An 18,446-nucleotide genomic window follows, 5' to 3' on the forward strand; every position below is an offset into this window, starting at 1 on the left:
TTTTTTCAGCGGCAACTGACCGTTGTTAAAGTTTCAATTGCATTGGATTCAAAATTACTCGTAAAATCTGTCCGTTTCGCGGTGCGAAAATAATTACTCTTAATTATAACACCTTAACAAAGCTGTCCGAAAGGACGGTGATTGAATTGCATTTATTCTTCGATGATAATTTATGTGAATATTTTTTGTTTTGTTTTCATACGAAATATCTTCCAACCATAGTAGTTACGATCATTTTCATACTCTTAGACTCAATCTATCTTTCAATTTCTTTCTAAGCTCAAACAAAGTACAGCCGTCGTCTTTGTTGCATATTTATTCACAGACATTGCTAAGGGAGAATATATTATAAATTGCAACAATTTCGCGGGTACATCACTAATAATTACAAATGCACTTAACTGACATAGTCTGTAGTTCCCCCTATAAATTTCCCCGTCACGTTTTATCTCCCCTCTCTCTTCCCCACAAGAATCGCTATAACAAATATCCTATTCCTATGCAGAACAGGAACGTTGTAAGGAACATATTGTCTTATCGACCACAAAGCGGTTACAAAGTCCTGCACCTTGCAGTAGCTATTTTACTGGGAGCGAGCTCCGTTTAAGATGTAACAAAGGTCTGTTTATACTCGAAATATCGCGACAAATTTTCGTAGAATAGTTCTCCGGGCCGTTACAGTTACGAGAATCGGTGGTAAAAGACGAAAGATAAAAATATCCTCACAGAAAACGAGAACCATGTCTTCGTACGGAACATAATCGCAAGCCGAAACATAATGCTTACCTATGTATATAACGATATCCTACACGATATTTATCAATAATCTCTCTGCACGATACTCGTCGATGTTCTATTCTTCAAAAACCTGAAGCCAAATGAAATAGAATTTCTCTCGATAACCCAACTAAACGTTCAGCTGCAAAATTCTAAAGATAAAATAATAGTTACTTTTACAAAAATAGATTATAAAATAATATAATAAATACATAAAAAAAACGAATAGTTAATTCGACTCTTGTGCCAATTTACTTTACTCTGTCTTGCTATCACAACCGATACCGAATATCATAATAATTTAAGGTGACGACAGTTGCTGGCGAAGATATCTATCTGTATCTATTATTACACGACATTATTGCGCAATGAATATGTGCCCAGACTAGCACCGGGCGCGATTTCTAAACGGCCTCTCTTATTGGTATTTAACTTCCGCTCGCAAAGTGACTCTAATATTACAAAGGCGCCATTCATGAACTTTCCCGATAGCCGAGGCAAATGTTATTCCGATAGATAATGCATCTTCATACATACATGCATGCCGCATGTGCTCGCGCGACCGCTCCCGATGTAATGACGCCGAGCATCGCGTACGTTACAGGAATTGCAGCGGCTACGAGAGGCGCCGATGTATTCGAATGATACGCCCAACGCCGAATATTGAATATTCATACGTCGAATTTGGCGATGGATGGTGTCGCCCTTATTCGTATCATTCGTCGTGCGAATAACTCAACACGTTCGAACGATATGGGGCACCAAATATTGCGTGTATCATGCATACAAATACTAGATTCTCTGATACACGAAACTACCTGAAAAATAAAAATACGATACTCCACGGAACTTGGCCGAATATAACACGCAATGTAATCTCTTGCATCTTATATTGTGGAACATACTAATAATTCATCGAACTCGTAAATGTACGATATCTATACGATAAATCGTCGTATACTTACTACGAACGACGACAGGAAAGGACAATTGGACCTGATAAGGTTAAGGTTCAAGAAGATATTGGAGCTTGCAAAAAAGTGCCCGCTCTTTTGAGAGAGAGAAGCATCATCAGTCCCAGTAAGTCATTTAAACGCAAACATACATGCGAATCACTAAGCTCTGGTATGTCGCGTGTATTTTTCTAATTACTTTGATCGTTCATGTGTAAATAAGCGCGGACAAAGAGCCCTTACTACGATTAAATTGATCCTCGTCGTCGTAGTTTTGCTCGCATCTGTAAGATGGCAGCATCTGCGAGGGCCGTCGATAAAATAAGTTACAGCGATGTGGTAACGGAAAAGCCTGCGCTTGACTAAATTAGGTTATGTCTTCCAGTTATGCTGATGTTTGTCAAGTGTAGTTCAAACCGGTGAAGATGGAAATAGAATTAATCGAATTAAAGGATATAAAAGCCGTGCCGGACATAATACACTCATATCCGCAACGAGTGAAATCAGAATGCACGCCGCTCGTTATCGACAATGGTAATCTTGATAATATTGAATGTTTTTCGATTATACTTTCTCGCAAAGTAACGATATTGTTTGGCATTAGGATCCTACAACTGTAGAGTCGGTTGGGCCACCGAGAAGGAGCCGCAATTAATATTCAAGAATCTCATAGCGAAACCACGCAAAGAACGTGGCAAGAAAGATGGGGAGCCTCAAGTGGGAAACGACATTGCAAATATCGAAGCTGTTCGATTTCAGCTGAAAACACAGTTTGACCGAGATGTGGTAACTCATTTTGAGGCTCAAGAACAAATATTCGATTACACATTCACGCACATGGGTATAGACACCGAAGGAAGTGTAAATCATTCGATTATCTTGACTGAAGCATTCCTCAATCCCAATTATTCACGCAATTGTAAGAATGCAATGGCCTATATTGCAACGATGTTTTTAACATTCAATGACTTATTAAACTGACTGTGTTTCAGTGATGGCAGAATTGTTATTCGAATGCTACAGTGTGCCATCGATAGCATATGGAGTTGATTGTTTATTTTCATATCAGCACAATAACTGTCCTCCTGATGGTCTAATAGTTAGTATAGGATATCATACGACTCACATAATACCAATATTAGATGGAAAAGCAGATGCCACAAATGCTAGAAGAATCAATGTTGGTGGATATCACATTACATCGTACATGCATCGACTCCTTCAATTAAAATATCCAGTACATGTTAATGCAATAACACCTAGTCGTGCAGAGGTACATATAACTATATAGATATTAAACGTCAAACAAAATAATAGTAACAATTGTTATCTTTAGATATCCTTTATAATTTGTAGGAACTGATACATGAATACTCGATGATTGCTTTAAATTATCAGGAAGTAATATCTAAGTGGGCTGATGTCGATTACTATGATACAAATGTCTTAAGAGTGCAATTACCATATATTGCCCCTACCGCTGCTCCTGGCTTAACGCTGGAACAGCAGAAGGAAAGGAAACGGGAATTAGCACGAAGATTGATGGAAATCAATGCAAGGAAGAGGGAAGAAAGAGTTAGTATCTTCACAGAATCTCATTTATATGACACTGTGATAGATATTGCTATTGAAATATTAAAATCTAATTTCATACCTTGCGTTTGTAGTTGGCTGAAGATGAGGAGCAGCTGAATCAGTTGTTGGCAGTCCAAGATCTCCTAGAGGAGGGTGAACTCGACGAGTTTGATCAAGCATTGAAATCTTATTCTCTTGCAAATGAGGCTGATCTAGTAAAGATGATTAATAATTTACAAGCAAAAGTAGAGAGGACCAGACAAAAGATCGTCGCTGCTAACTCACAAGAGGAAAATATTGTGATGGAAGAACAAAAGCCTAAAATTAAGTCGAATCTTCAACCAAAGGACCAGCAGGATTTCGACGAATGGATTGCTGGAGTTAGGAAAAAAAGGTAACTTCCCGATCTAACGCACTTATTTAGTGTACGTTAGTTCGAGTAAATTACTTATAATAGCAATTAACATGTAAATTATATAGTAAATTATAGATTAACGAATTATTATTTATAGACAAGAGATATTAGATAAACGTATGGCGAAAAGACAAAGAAGGCAAGACATGGCGAAACGAAGAACAGCCGCCGCACAAGAGAGAATGCGCATAATCAGCCAGTTGGCAAGAAAAGAAAAGCGTGATGACGATTTCGGTATACGAGACGAAGACTGGGACGTATACAAAGTTATAAATAGGGTACGCGCGTATTCTTCCCGTTAAATCGCACTGTTTGATATCGTCCTTTATTACCGAGTGTTTCTTTACAGGAAGGCGGTGATTCAGATTCGGAATTAGAGCAAGAGAAGTTGTTGGAACTGGAAGATGTTTTACGTCACCATGATCCGGAATTTGATAGCGCCGGATCCAGCGTCCCTATGGTTCCCGGAGAAACTCACCAACTTCACGTAGGTGTGGAGCGCTTACGTGCGCCGGAATTATTGTTCCAACCGTCGATGGTTGGTTCCGTGGAGGCAGGAATTGCCGAGACAATCGAATATGTCTTGAAACAATATTCGACTGAGGTACAAACGCGTTTAGTCAGTAACGTGTTTCTCACCGGTGGACCGACAGCCTTCCCAGGTCTATTGGAGAGATTGAAACGCGAATTACGCGAAATGAGACCCTTCGGCTCAAACTTCCAAGTGAACATCGCGAAAAACACCAGTTTGGACGCCTGGTACGGTGTAAGAGACTTCGGACTGAACGGTAATCTTCCCGAGTATTTAATCAGCCGCAAAGAATACGAAGAGAGAGGCGGGGAATATTTCAAGGAACATTTGACGAGTAATACTTACACTCGATCGCCTGATCCTTTGCCAATGATACAAGCACCTGTGACGTCCGAGCAAGTGATCGTAGAGTGGAAAGCAAGCGATGCTGTGGTCGATGTGGAAATTGAGTGAAAGGTAATATTAATTAATATTAATAATTAATTAAATATAATTTGAATATTTAATAATAACATAAATAATACGACTAAATAGAATAACATATGAACAAGTCTTTCTGTTTGTTGTATTTTCGTCAAGTAGGTTTTACTTAGTAACAACTGTACATAAAGTATAATTTGATCGTGATGTACGTATAGAAGACAGACTTTATACTAAATGGATAATGGTAAAAAAAGATACGACCAATTGTTGTTCATGGATATCTACTTTATTACACAAGTATTTCCGTTTGTTCATTTTATTACGAACAAACTACATTGTAGTCTGTTTGCTGATCACAATATACAGTTCCCAAAACATCTTCGCATTTCGCCATTCAACACAATTACGCGGGATACGTATTTATACGTTTTCACATTTCTTATCTCGAGGACGATCGACATCGGCTTCTGGGCGTTCTTCGAGTAGCCTAAAAAATTATGAAAGTGATCCCTCACCCTAGCGATAAGATTGATTTTAGCAGCAACCTCAGTACATATCTCCGTTCTCGGTCCGCAGCTTAAGCTAACATCACAATATAATAACATACTGAAATCATTGTCGTGACTCCCACATGAGCGGTCACAACTAAACGACTAATTCTTATGCAACACATTGTTAAAGGAACCCATACCGCGTAGCACATGACGCCTCAATTGATTCGAGCCTAATCTGACAACAAGCAGAATGCAGACGGAAAAATTTATGTCGATGGCAATCACAAAAATCACCTCAGATCACAAGTGCACAGCATTTTTTCATATATATTTCAATGAAACCTCGAAGATTCCATTCGTTTCACACGTTATCGCTTCGTATCACTCTTAGTCTGCATTTTATGCAGTTACAAACGTGATACACATATTGTTATAGACATGTCGTTTTTAAAAAAAACATGTACTGTATTGAATATATATGTACATACATATATTCAATTTTTTCGTAGACAACGTGCTGAAATATACAAACATAAATCTAATATCAATAGAGCACAATGTTCTGACGATATTCGCAAACGAAAATTGCAAAGCTCGTCACAAAGTTATTATCATCCTCAAATAGTCATGAACAATGACTGTAAGATAATAAGATTGAAAAGAGAAAGAGAGAATTTGACAAAGTAATATATTGATTTACACCATATTTATACGAGTTAAACGTTGAATTTTTGAGGGAATACTTTTCGTTCACAAGGCTCGCCAATCGATTGTACGTATCTTAATACAGCGTGAAGAACTTAATTTACATATCCTTTACAACTATCACAGTTTGAGGTCGCTGCAAATCAATGTCTCGCCTGTAATGACGCACTATATCTTATGAAATTTTCATTCAAAGAGAATTGTGGAAGGGGAGGTGTGGAGGACACTTGGGTAATCTCGTTTATGATAAGAGAATGAGGTAGAGAATCCAATCTGCAAAATAAATAAAAATACAACTTTTGATCCGCCTATGCTATAAGTGAGGGCCTACTTCCGTTAAAAATAATGTAACATTAATTAAAAGTATACGTAACACTTTAAAAATTATGATCGCGACGACGATGAATGATGATGATGATAATAATGTGATGGCCATGATAACAATAATCATGAGAAAGAGAGAATATAATATTAATAATATATAATAATAATTAGGATGATAATAAGGGATCATAATTATAGCAATAATAATAATTCACAATAATAACTAGTGTACAACAACGATTCACGTTTTTCTGCAATATAATGGCTGTATGTACTTATATATACATATATATTTATGTATATAGTTCGTATGGTGGGGCAAAGAGTGACAGCTATGTACAGTACATACTTGCCTTAGTTGTACTTCCTCCCCTCCCCCCATCTTTACGTTATACATACCTATATCCTTCGCATTAATTATATGACAATAATAATTAATAGTTATTTTGATGATAATAATAAGAATAATAATAATAAGAAGAATAATTACAATAATAATAATCGTAATTATATTAGTATCGTTTACTCATAAAATATCCTATATATAACACGTATACCTGTAATATAATAACTAGATATGCAGTATATACGTAAAGAGAGGATGTGTTCAAACAAGATATGTCGATAAAAACTATGGTATACCAAGCATTAACTATTTATTCTCTCTGCTATATATCGTTTGTCTTGTTCTTCTTTCATCCTCATTTTTTTTTTCGCAAAATGACTATTACAAAAGTGCATTTACCTCGCGTCCTTATATTTTATACGTACATACATAAATCGGCGCAGACCTATCTACCGTTTCCTCTTCATTGTCGTTTATATATTATTAGTTCGGTAGCGGTTAATTATATATATACACATATATATGAGATTATATACATGTATATATATATAAAATATTTCATTTGTATACTTTATTCTTTCTTATAACGGAGCGCGCGCTACGATAATCCCCTTGTTTACATCATACATACATACGTACGTACATACATACACACTGCGGGTGTATAACACGTGACATGATACTTTCTACGCATCGACGGTATATATATAGGTATATCTTATCGTCGTATCGTATAATAATTTTGTTCCTCCTGTGTGTGATTTTAAAACGCGACATCGCTGACGGGTTGCGCGTCAAGTACCCGTGATTAACAGCAACCCTCTTACACCCTACCTATCCACTCCTTTTATTCATCAAAGGTTTCGACGACACGCAATTCCGGACTTGCTTTCGTTCGTCTTTTTAGTCGAGGCTTTAGGCACCGTTCAAAACTCGAGTTGAGAGATATATTAGCGATAGAAAAGCTTACGCTTGTACTTACGGCCTGGCGATTTCTCTTTTAGCACCCCCGATAGACCAAATTTTCTTAACCATGTATTAACCCTTCACAGCTCGTAAGGACGAATCAATGTAACAGTACAGAAATTGACGGTAATATACGTACTGTCTGTGTGGAAAAAAAAAATAATCGACTGTAAATGTGACGACCGAAAAAACACGACATTGGATCCGCTATCGATACGATTACGCGCGAGAATAGTAATCTCCCAAAATCGATCGCATCTTATACATCGTCGAACTTAAGACATACGCAACAAAAGACTAGGTATCGTACGTCGATTACGATTAACGCAATCTTGTTTGAAACATGGCTGCGAAACGTCTCGAGAACTACATGCAAGTTTCCATAAATATCGCGGACTTTTCTTTACACCGTGACACTATTTCATCCCTGTGTGTGTGTGTGTGCATCGCTGTCGCGTAGGTGTAACGCTAAGCTGTAAAGAGTGAATGCAAAGCGCCGAGGCGCACTTTCGCCGTCGTTGCAAAAAAAATATCGTTGGACGAGGAAGACCGTTATTATGTATATATATGCGTGGATTTCGTACATGTAAAAATGCATGTCAAATCTCTCGTCGGCTCTCTGCTACAAAAATATCGATATATTTCAAATGAACCGGTAGACACCGTTCGCACGCGCGCATGGCAGCGCGAACGCGTCACTTTGTTTATCGTCTACACTTTTGAGTCGATTACTTTTTACACGGTTTTACAGAAATTGCGCTACACACGACGACATACGTCTCTCTGTCTCTCAACGTGGTTATTTTAATCTCGAAGTGCCCTCCCGTATATTCCTTTTTACCTTTTTTTTTTTTTATTTATTTACTTGTTTCACTATTACGTCATCCTTCCAAGTGATTCGCTTGACGCACACGACACTCTTTGTACATCTCTTTTACACCATATTAAATCTAGCTCGACGCGTGGATCAAGCAAATCGCCCACAAGTCAAAACGACGACCGCGCCTCGCCGCAAAAATGAAGCGACGCGCGTCGCGCTCCGGCAATAATTGTTCTTATAGGAATACAAATGGAGCGCTTTGTCATATTGTCGAAGCGGCCGCGACCGCCGTCGCTATCGAGGCGGAGGAATATCTTATTGCTGTAAATTCAAAGTTCAGCCAGCTAAAGTATCCTTCCCTCGCGCTATAAACCCACCTAACCTCCGTTTTTCTTTTTTTTTTCTCCCACTCACTCGCCCGCGAAAAAGATTGCTTTGTGAATTATCATTGCCCTGGTAATAAGGTATATATGTTTGACTCCGTATCGTGTGTTCGTGCGCGTCTCCGTGTTGGTACCAAACTAAAGCCAGTACTAGAAGTGCGTGTCCCTCTTTCTGGGTTTTTTCTTGTTTGCTTAATTATATATATATATATATATATATATACATTATATATATATATATATTCTCCACCGGTTGCGTGGACCTCCACGACGCCTACAAAAATCCTACACACTACTTCATTACGCAGGCCTCTAGAAGACTTACGGTAGCACGATAAACCTCTATAAAAATAAGAGCTATCCTACGTAAACGTATTACAAAAATAAATGGCATTGTACTCTGCTAAAGAAGCAAAATGGTACAGGCGCAATGTCGAGCGACGCGAGCATTGTCAATTTTTTATTACTCCCCCCGTCTGCTTCGTCGAGTTTTCCGTCTTCGTTCGGGTGTCTTTCCTTCGGTTACGTTCGTCGGACCGAGACCGATCGCTAAATTCGGATTCTTCCTCTTCTTCCCTTTTCTTTTTTTATCTACCGCCCCTCTCTCGCGAGACCTTCCTCAATCGACTTCCTTCTCCCTACCGAAAGTCAGGTTTAATTACATCACGTGCTGCTCGTGCCAGGCGACGCGAGGGTATAAAACGTACGCGAGCCAAGGCTGTGCTTGCGGGGCTATCACAAGTACGAAGTCGATCACGCGGCACGATAGAGCATTCGGTAAGAGTAGCCGGACCAGGAACTGGCTTCGAGTGTCGGGAATGAAACTCACTCTCGGTGCTCACACGGCAGAAAGACGCGTTTATTCGCGGTATCGTTCATCGGGAACGAAGAATGCGCGCCCGAATCGAATCCCCTACGCGCGTAAACTGAAACAACCTTTTCCCTGAATACCTTCGTTCTTCCGACTCGGTGAGAGGTCGGGGAGATTTGTACGGACGAACGGAATATATTACGATGAAGATCTGTTTCTCAACAAATGACACACGGTTGTCGGAAAGTGGTAGTACTTTCTGGGAGACGATTCTCTGTACATCTTTATGTAAGGGAGACTCAGTAAGGGACGCCACCACCAATAATTCCACACGATTCGATAATTGAAAGTCGTTGGAAAAGAATGCATCACGAAGAGACACGTGGTGCGGCTACCTAGTAAATTGTATACGAATATTAGGGAGTGTAATGCGCTACGTCGCCGGGACGAGAATCCAAGTCTCCTGCGGTATAACACAGCGGTCAGCATGCGTTATGAAATGGCACGGATAACGTACTACGAGCAATTAATTCAATTGTCACTGAACGATTAGAATTTTTGCGAGAAGTGCGGAAGAATTTGACGGAGCTTGAAGTTTCGCGTTGAAACGAACGAATCTTTAACGAGACTACAGGATGTATCCTACGCGCACGAGCTGATAAATTAATTAGATGATTCGGCGGTGTGATACAAATGATACTTTAATTTATTGTTATATATTACAGGATACACATTAACATTAAATATCGATTTTGTCGAAAGCTAATCTCTCTACAGGTTGGCTCGAGTAATAAAAATACAAGGAAATCTAATACTGTAACGGGCAGGTGCAAGTAAAAGCGTTTCACATTCCGAACGAAGAAACAAAATGTAGGATATACTTTATGTACAATAATTAAAAAAAAATCCTAATTTTTACTTAGGAGGCAGCTAGATAACCGGATCCGCACACCTTCGTCGTTATCCGATTAACAACCATATTTCTTCCGCACTACAGAATTATAAAAGACGAGGACAGACGTAGTATTAACAATCTCATATTGCACAGAATATCGCTGCCCTGGAAGCCAAGCGGTAGTAAAGTTAACGCGTATAATCACAAGATACGAGTTACTATAACGCTAGATAAAAAATATGTGTAAATATATATTTGCATGTCGTACTTTCTCAAGGTAAAAATATCAACTTTGTGCTCACAATTTCGAATAAAGTCTCTTAATTATGTCACTAATGATTAATATAAAATAATCACGAACGCAAAACTTAATTGCCAATTTTCCGTAGCGAACGCATGCATAATTGTATGTTTATTTCGGGAAAAATCTCGCGCTAACGTATACTTGTTACATCTCGTTAAAAAACGTCTTGTTAAAATACTTGCTAATGAACGCACTTAACGCGCGGCGTTAAGGGCATCCAGCAAACAAAATATTTGTTTGAAGTATTGGACGAACGAATTGAGAGGCTATATCTTATATATCACTAATAATAATACTACAACAATACTACAAATTTATATGTTACAATCGCTCGTATATGTTGTTGTTATAAAATTAAATTATCTGCTTGAGAGATACTTTTGCATCCTAGTCGATTGAAAATTAATTCAGGACATACCGTCGACGCACTGCGTCTCACGTCATTCGCAATTCCTCGCGGTAAAATAAAAGAAGCATTATTCATATAGTTTCTCAACGGCTCTTTTGCGTGCCTACAAAATATCATGAGAGAGAATCGATGTTAGTACGAGAAAGATCAGCCGTGTGTTTTTTAGCGATATCGTTACGAGCATTATACTCGTACTCAGCGGAGACAGTTGCACGAACGCTGAGCAGCAATCGAACGTAATTGATCTTTAGATCTTTAGATCCAGCGAATTAGTCTCGAGCATCAAAAGCCGATGCAACGCATTTCTTGGCTAAGCGCGTCCGTTATCGCACTGTTCTAAACTCGGCGTTACAACGCTTCGACTTGCTGTTCAAAGGAAGCAATACGAGTGGGGGTGCGTACATAAAATTCAAATTCGCTTTCTTGTTCTTTTGTACAAACGACGAAACAGCGATTCGCAGTGAAATCATCGCGCAGAGATCAGCGTAAGAATGCGTATGCGGCAACGCTTGCTCAAGTATTTCATGTATTTCTTCTTTTCGTTTTTCTTTTTGTATAAGAACTCCTACACCTGACTCTTAACGCGATGTACGTCCTTTTGATTACCTTATCATTGATTACACTATGTACAAGTGGTTTTTTTTTATAAATTTCGAAATCGCACTATTCGCACGACATATCGCCGTAATTTTTTCCCTCTTCCGTGCGATTGACGGTGTTAGTCTATATCATGTTCTCGCGTCCTCAACAATGTGATGATCGGGGTCGTGTGACCCTTTCGTCGAATTTCGTACAAACGTTACTACGGTGAAATCGACCCTGCGTCAAATCACGTCGACGGTTGACGTAGGATCGATCATTTCTCTGGCACTATAACGTGGAGTGAATCGATATTAGGCGATGCGATGCCTCTGCGATGATAATGACGATGACGATAATGGCGATGATAATGATCTTCCAACTACCGGAAGTAATCAATGACACTATATGAAGGATATAGGTCATTATTAAACTAATACGGAATCCGTTTTAGTTGCGAGCAGGAAAAGCTTGGGACAACGATTGATACTGGCACTCTCGAACTCTGTGCACACTCTTGCGCTCTTTTCATACCGAATGTCTACGACGGATTGGAGCGAAAGCAAATGAGATATCTAATGAGTTTCATAACTCGTTTTCACGTCGACTCAGCCACCCTTTCGAATTTAATCCCTCGCACGACGAAAGAAAAACACAGAGATTGTCCTCGACACCCGCGCAAATGAAAAAGATTTCTCACGCTTGTGAAAGAGAGGAGAGGAAAGCAAGAAACATTCGGAAAATCCGTCCGGTAGTTAGACGATTAAAAAGAAGGGCTCAGCTAGAGCGTACTAACGAACAACAAAAAAACCAACAAACTAAAAAATGGATGAACGAAGAAATGTGCATCTCGCGTTCGCGTATCCGCGTACAACAAATATCAGTACTCGCAGACGTGCGCCGCGCTTTAGAAGCGCCACGTATTTAACGTCTTTCTCCCCTCTTCTTTTTTTCCCCTTTTTATTACTTCTTATATGTACATACGTATTGGTCCGACGAGTGCTTTTTTTCGAAGAGAGGACCTATCCTTCCCTCCCTTCTTACGAAAATACACGTGTTACTTTGTTTTTTTTGATATACATGCCACGAATACTAGAACTCGGAGATACGTCCGCGAAAAATAAAAGCGGTCGGTGTTGTCGAGATGAGATCGTTATCTAACGATTCGGAAGTGTTCGCGATAGATCAGTGCTGGGCAACCCTAAAAATATACATACAGCCTATATGTATATATGCGATATATACTGTCTGAAATAGCTCGTATACTAAGTATCGAATAACACAGCTAAAATCTCACTACAGTACGTCCTAGTACATCGATGTACTTGCTGGCTACGATCGTTCCTGAATAAAATTTACGAATTGAAACTCTAAGACATCGGGAATTATTGCCATTAGCACGAGTGAATCCGTCCTAATCGCGCGAAATTAACTTCTATCACACGCAAAATTCCCCCAAAACAACCGTCTCTCATTTTTGTGCAATTCCAGTCTTGACGTTTAATCAGAAACGTATAAACAAACCGAAGCTTCATCGATTAAAAACAATTCCGTACGTTACTCCCACGCGGCTATTCTTGAATAGCGCGCGAAATGAAAAACCGCGACATCGAGAATTTTCCACAAATTCGGCGCAGCGTAAAAAACCGCGAAAACGATTGACAATTCGCTGTCTTATCGAACTCCAACGCGCATAACCGAACTAAAATATATCATTAAAGTAAAAGAAATCGCCCTCGAGAGCGAGCATCTATTTCAAACAGTACACTGATCGTTACAAAAATTCACAAAACGTAAAATCGCGCCCCCGTGCGCATTCGTAGAGAATTTTCTTTAAATATTCAAACACACACGCACGTACCGATGCACACACACACACACACACACACAAAATTATCATCACCAAACGATAACCTACGATATCTAAATGTGTGCCTTTGCCCAACACTGAAAATATATATGCTTAAAACGAAGAAAAACGAGAAAGAAAAAAAAAACGAGAGAGAGATCGAAATGAATAATTAACCGATCGGCCGGAACTGCAATTTTTTTAGGTATTCCTAAGGCTACCTATTTTACTTAAACACTGATAATAAGCTACAAAATATACATATCACTATAATTAGGAGCTGCGCGGTCATATGCACGGAGGCTTTAATCACAGCTTTGTAGTACAATTAATATCTCGTGTAGAGCTGCCCAATGACTAGCCAACAAAAAGATCAATTGCTTTCTCCCATTGCACCACGTTTTCCGATTTTGGTCGTGAACCAAAAAATTGCACATTCGCGAGTTCACTTCTTTCTACGTGCACAATTAATCCAATTGATCGCTTATTTAATTTCAATTAACGCGTTAATTATTGTTCGGTTAATTAGCCACGTTAATTAACGAAACGGATCAGGTTAACCAATTGTCCCGTCAATTAAAGTTAATCGTCAACAAGAACGTGTGTTTGCGCGGCTCTTCTTTATCGATGAAAGACTATCGCACCGTTCCTTCCGCTCGGTGCGCCTATTCGCGCCTCCCTAATGGAAATAGAAATTAGAAAGAGAGGAGAAGAGAAGAGAGAGAGAAAGAGAGAGAGAGAGGAGAAAAGAAGAAGGAACGAAAAAGAGAAGACGAAAGAGAATAAACGTTTCACAGTCCGTAACAGTAAAAATCAGTCTTACCCAGGTGACTTCGTATTCTCTTTAAATCGAAAGCCTCAGGCATACGCGCACAGGATCATTTTGATCGTTTCACGACGCGAAAATTAAATCGTCGGTAAGAGAGTAAGAGAGTGTGTGTATGATAGTGATAGAGAGAGAGGGAGAGAGAGAGAGAGAAAGGAGAAAAAGAGAACCACAAAAAGGGGGCTCGAGGCACGTTTAGTGCAAATATATATAGTTATGTTTTTGTTCAATTTGTGTATCTTCGTAGCTCTATAACGCGACCTCGCATACTTAATGGATGAGTTGCATTTTGCACGCGGTTGCAAAACTACCTTAGAGTCAATTACTTGAAAGCGCATGACCGCGTATGAGACGTGCACTTTTCGGAAGCTAAACTCGCAGCTTTACGCGCGGTTGTCATGGTTCCCCCGCGCTTGCACCGAAGCTTGTGGCGTTAGTGAACAGGAGGTAATAATAAAACTAATAGCTAATATAGTGCTCGAGGCAGGTAATGAAGCCGCGGTCGATCTCGGCGAGTTTAATTGCCCATTTCGCAAGCACGCGGAAAACGGACCTCCTGCGAATCGTCCCGATCATATCACAGAGATATCCGTTCCCGGACGCTTCGAGAAACATCGAAGTATAAACTCACCGATCGCCACATCGGTTTCGGTCCCTGGCTCGAAGAGTCAACAGCCTATTGCGCCTCTTTTACGTGGAACAGCTTTATACGACGTGCGTCCTCCTACTTCCGCATTTATATTACATCCCCGTATACGCCATACGTATATGTATATACAATATATATATCTGTGTAGAGTACACCTCGATATGTGGAAAGTAAGTACAACTATGGAACTGATTCTCTGAAGCTGCCTGTGTGTAATTAGTCTTCCGCGGGGGAGCAATTCCTGTCGCGAGCGCGGGCGAGCGTACGCGTCCGCGGAAGGATAAAACGTACTACGATTTAAAGGGAAAACTAGAGAGAAGGAATTCTCGTAGCGTCTCAAGCTAAAGAGAAACCATGACGACTATCTGACGGACCGTAGTCGTATGCGCTATACGTGGTTGCCAAAATAAACGCGCGCTCTCGCGTGTGTCTGTGTGTTGTGTGCCTGCGTGTGTTTCTGTGTTTTAGCGTTAACGATGGTAGTAGCTTTTAGTATTAATAGTAATACATAATAGTGGTAGTAATAGTAGTTGTGATAGTAATAGTATAGTAATAATAGTGATGGTGATATATAGTTGGGGAAATGTCGGTGGTGGTAGTGGTGGTGGTGATAGACGTGGTAGTATTTAGTTAGAATAGTAATAGTGGTGGTAGAGTATTAGCATTAGCGGTATATAGTGTTACTGTTGTTCTTGTAGTTGCTTTTGTTTTGTAGTAAAATTAATAGTAGGGTGTCTACCAAACACACCGTCGGTAGAGACCAATGTCGGTAAGATTTTTGACGGCTACATCGCTCCGTGACATTGCTTTTCTTCCTCTTCTTTGTTTTGATATCCATCGAAAGTAGTAAACCAATAGAGTTTAAACATTGTAGATAATAATTACTATCTATATCACAGATCCAAGTGACTAAACTTCTTTAAAAATATAATATAAATATGTGTACGTGTGTTGTAATGGTTCGCATAATATATATACACACATATATATATATGTATATGTATACTCGCAGAGACGTGATTGAAACCAGACGAAACAAGAGTGCTGAAACTGCTGAAGACTCCGTGGAAACGTCACGCTTCGGTTTCGACTAGCATCGCGCCAGCGATATACGATCGATCACCTAGGACGTCACGTCTGTATCCTTTGCGCCGGCACAATCTCGTCGATGATGATTAAAAAGCCGCGCCTCGGACAGGTGCTATTTAATCTCGTATTAAAAGTATACTCGTGAGTATATGGAATCCATCAGATGGACACAAAGTGCGTTAGTGAGCGTTTGCCGAGCGGTAAGCCGATCAAGCGGATCAGCCGCATCATCGTCGTCGTACCCTTCTCCGACCGAAACTGAAACCATATTCCTAAATCGTGTGACGTGTGGAGCATCCGTTGTTACGAATCCGGAAGTGGATGCTCCTTGGTAGGCACTTTGAACGAACGACGCGATTAGATAGCACCGGTTTACGCTCAGCTCGTCGGCGAGTGATCGACGATGCTAGGTGAAAACTCGCGTTCGTTCAATCGTTACGCTGAGTGTACTCCGAATACGAGATCGTGGGGCTCGTGTTCGAATACTGAGCGTAAAGGTAGAGCGCGGGATGAAGCCCTGGCGGAGGGATGCCGCGGTGCAGCTGATGCTCCGATGGGTCTAGAGACGGGGACGACAAGTGCGGATAGAGTTGGGAGTTGGGGCTGTCCAAGGAGTTGGAGGAGCCCGTCGTTTGGTAGACACTCTGCGGTGTGGTGTGCTCGTGAGATATAGGTGAGTTAAGTGTAAACGGCGATGGCGCCGCGGTGGGACATACTACTTGCTGCGGTGACTGGTGCGACGGCAGGGACTGGGAGGCACTGCTGCCGTCTAAACACTAGTTGGTGGTCTGCGGATGCAGCAGCGGTAGAGGAAGCTGCAGATTGTTCTGCTTGGCTAAACTGGCGATCTCCGCGGCGATGCCGCCCTTGGATCCCGCGAGGCCGTCCAACGACGATGGTCCCTCGCTGTAGCGCAGATCACAGACCGGACTCTCGAAGCCGGTGCCCGGCGTGCCGCCACCACCGCCACCACCGCCACCACCACCGCCGCCACCACCACCACTACCGCCGCCGCCGCCGCCGCCGCTGCCGCCGCCGCCGGTGCTCTGCGGCGTCGGCGGATTGTGATTCGTGTTACCCTGGCTCATGTCGCGGTGCACGCGATTCTGATGCCGTATGAGATAACTGTCGCGTACGAACGTACGTCCGCAGATATTGCACTCGTAAGTGGTACTGGCGGTGTGTGTACGGATGTGAATCGCAAACTGGCTCTTGGACGTGAACGTGAGGGAACATCGGTCGCAGACCAGCGGCTTCTCGGCCACGTGACTCCAACGGTGCGCGGTGACGTAGCTCTTCACGGCGAAGCGTTTCTGACAGATGTCGCAGGCGTACGGCCGTTCCCCCGTGTGCACCCGTTTGTGAGTATTTAGACTGCTCTTCTGTGTAAACCTCTTCAAGCAGAGCTCACACTGGAAAGGTCGCTCGCCCGTGTGCGTCCTCATGTGCACTTCCAGGTAAGGTTTGCGGCAAAAACTCGCCTCGCATACTGTACAATGGTAGGGCTTGTTCCCCGAGTGGAGCTTCATGTGCACGTAATAGGACGAGGCTGAGGACAGCACCTTGCCGCACACCTTGCACGGTTGCGGCTTGGACCGAGAGCCCTCCTTCACCGTCTGCTGCCCCGTAGACTGACGACTCGGTGGCTCCTGCTGCATACCCTGACTCTGCTGCTGTTGTTGCTGACTCTGTTGCGTCTGTTGCTGTTGACTCTGCTGCTGAACCTGCTGCTGACTTTGCTGCTGTTGACTCAGCTGCATCGTCTGCTGCTGTTGCGGCTGCAGATGACCCTCCTGCTGGGAGAGGTCCTCCCTGTCGTCGGACAGATTCACCATGGAGTTGGATCCGTCCGAGCGGCTGGAAGCAACAGAGTAGAACCCCATGGGCTCGCTCTTGATCTGTTGCTCGAACATGGATGTCATTATGTCGGTCTGCTGTGCTTGAGCCAGCTGCTGAGACTGCTCGTCCGGCTGCTGCGCTGCTTGCTGATGGGGGAGCAGAGTCAGGTTGCGCTTGACAAACTGCTCATATCCTGCGTACCAATCCACCTGTGAGCGTGAGAAGAAGAAAAACGCTAGAAGGGGGGAAAAAGCGGTGACAGCGCGCGGATGACAGTGCGCTACGAGCGTTACCGGGACGGGCCGTGACACGCGGGCTGTCAGGTTAGACCGTGCGCTTTTGACATTTATCTTTGACAAGTGACAGAAGGTAGTCGGACGATCAGCTGATTGCATAACTTTTACGCGCAGAGCCTTCGTGCACGGCGCGACGCCGTCGCGAAAGGGCCCGTCCGTGAGCGATGCCGAGCGACGCGAGCCGCTC

The 18,446-nt window shown here is 41.8% G+C and overlaps 2 protein-coding genes across 3 annotated transcripts; one reads left to right on the forward strand and one right to left on the reverse strand.

The window, feature by feature from the left end:
• The first annotated feature begins 2,063 nt into the window (after positions 1-2,063).
• On the forward strand, positions 2,064-17,070 carry LOC106747537 (actin-related protein 5). Of its 2 annotated transcripts, none has more exons than XM_014625146.1 (8): positions 2,064-2,264; positions 2,335-2,649; positions 2,723-3,003; positions 3,087-3,305; positions 3,398-3,699; positions 3,818-3,998; positions 4,070-4,708; positions 16,048-17,070. In XM_014625146.1, exons 1-7 carry the CDS (start codon positions 2,156-2,158, stop codon positions 4,703-4,705), a joined length of 2,043 nt encoding a protein of 680 aa, XP_014480632.1. In that variant the 5' UTR covers positions 2,064-2,155; the 3' UTR covers positions 4,706-4,708; positions 16,048-17,070. The 2 variants fall into 2 exon arrangements, with proteins under 2 accessions (XP_014480632.1, XP_014480634.1); XM_014625148.1 differs by lacking the exon at positions 16,048-17,070 and adding an exon at positions 4,835-9,168.
• Positions 9,283-18,171, reverse strand: LOC106747539 (zinc finger protein 39-like). The gene is made up of 2 exons (XM_014625150.1): positions 17,167-18,171; positions 9,283-17,088 (listed from the first exon to the last, which is right to left on the reverse strand). The coding sequence occupies exons 1-2, from the start codon at positions 18,044-18,046 to the stop codon at positions 16,901-16,903; spliced, it is 1,068 nt and encodes a 355-aa protein (XP_014480636.1). The 5' UTR covers positions 18,047-18,171; the 3' UTR covers positions 9,283-16,900.
• Between the last annotated feature and the right edge of the window lie 275 nt (positions 18,172-18,446).

The sequence above is a fragment of the Dinoponera quadriceps genome, unplaced genomic scaffold (genome assembly GCF_001313825.1).
Source record: "Dinoponera quadriceps isolate SergipeBrazil2010 unplaced genomic scaffold, ASM131382v1 scaffold2159, whole genome shotgun sequence".
NCBI classification, from domain to species: Eukaryota; Metazoa; Arthropoda; class Insecta; order Hymenoptera; family Formicidae; genus Dinoponera; species Dinoponera quadriceps.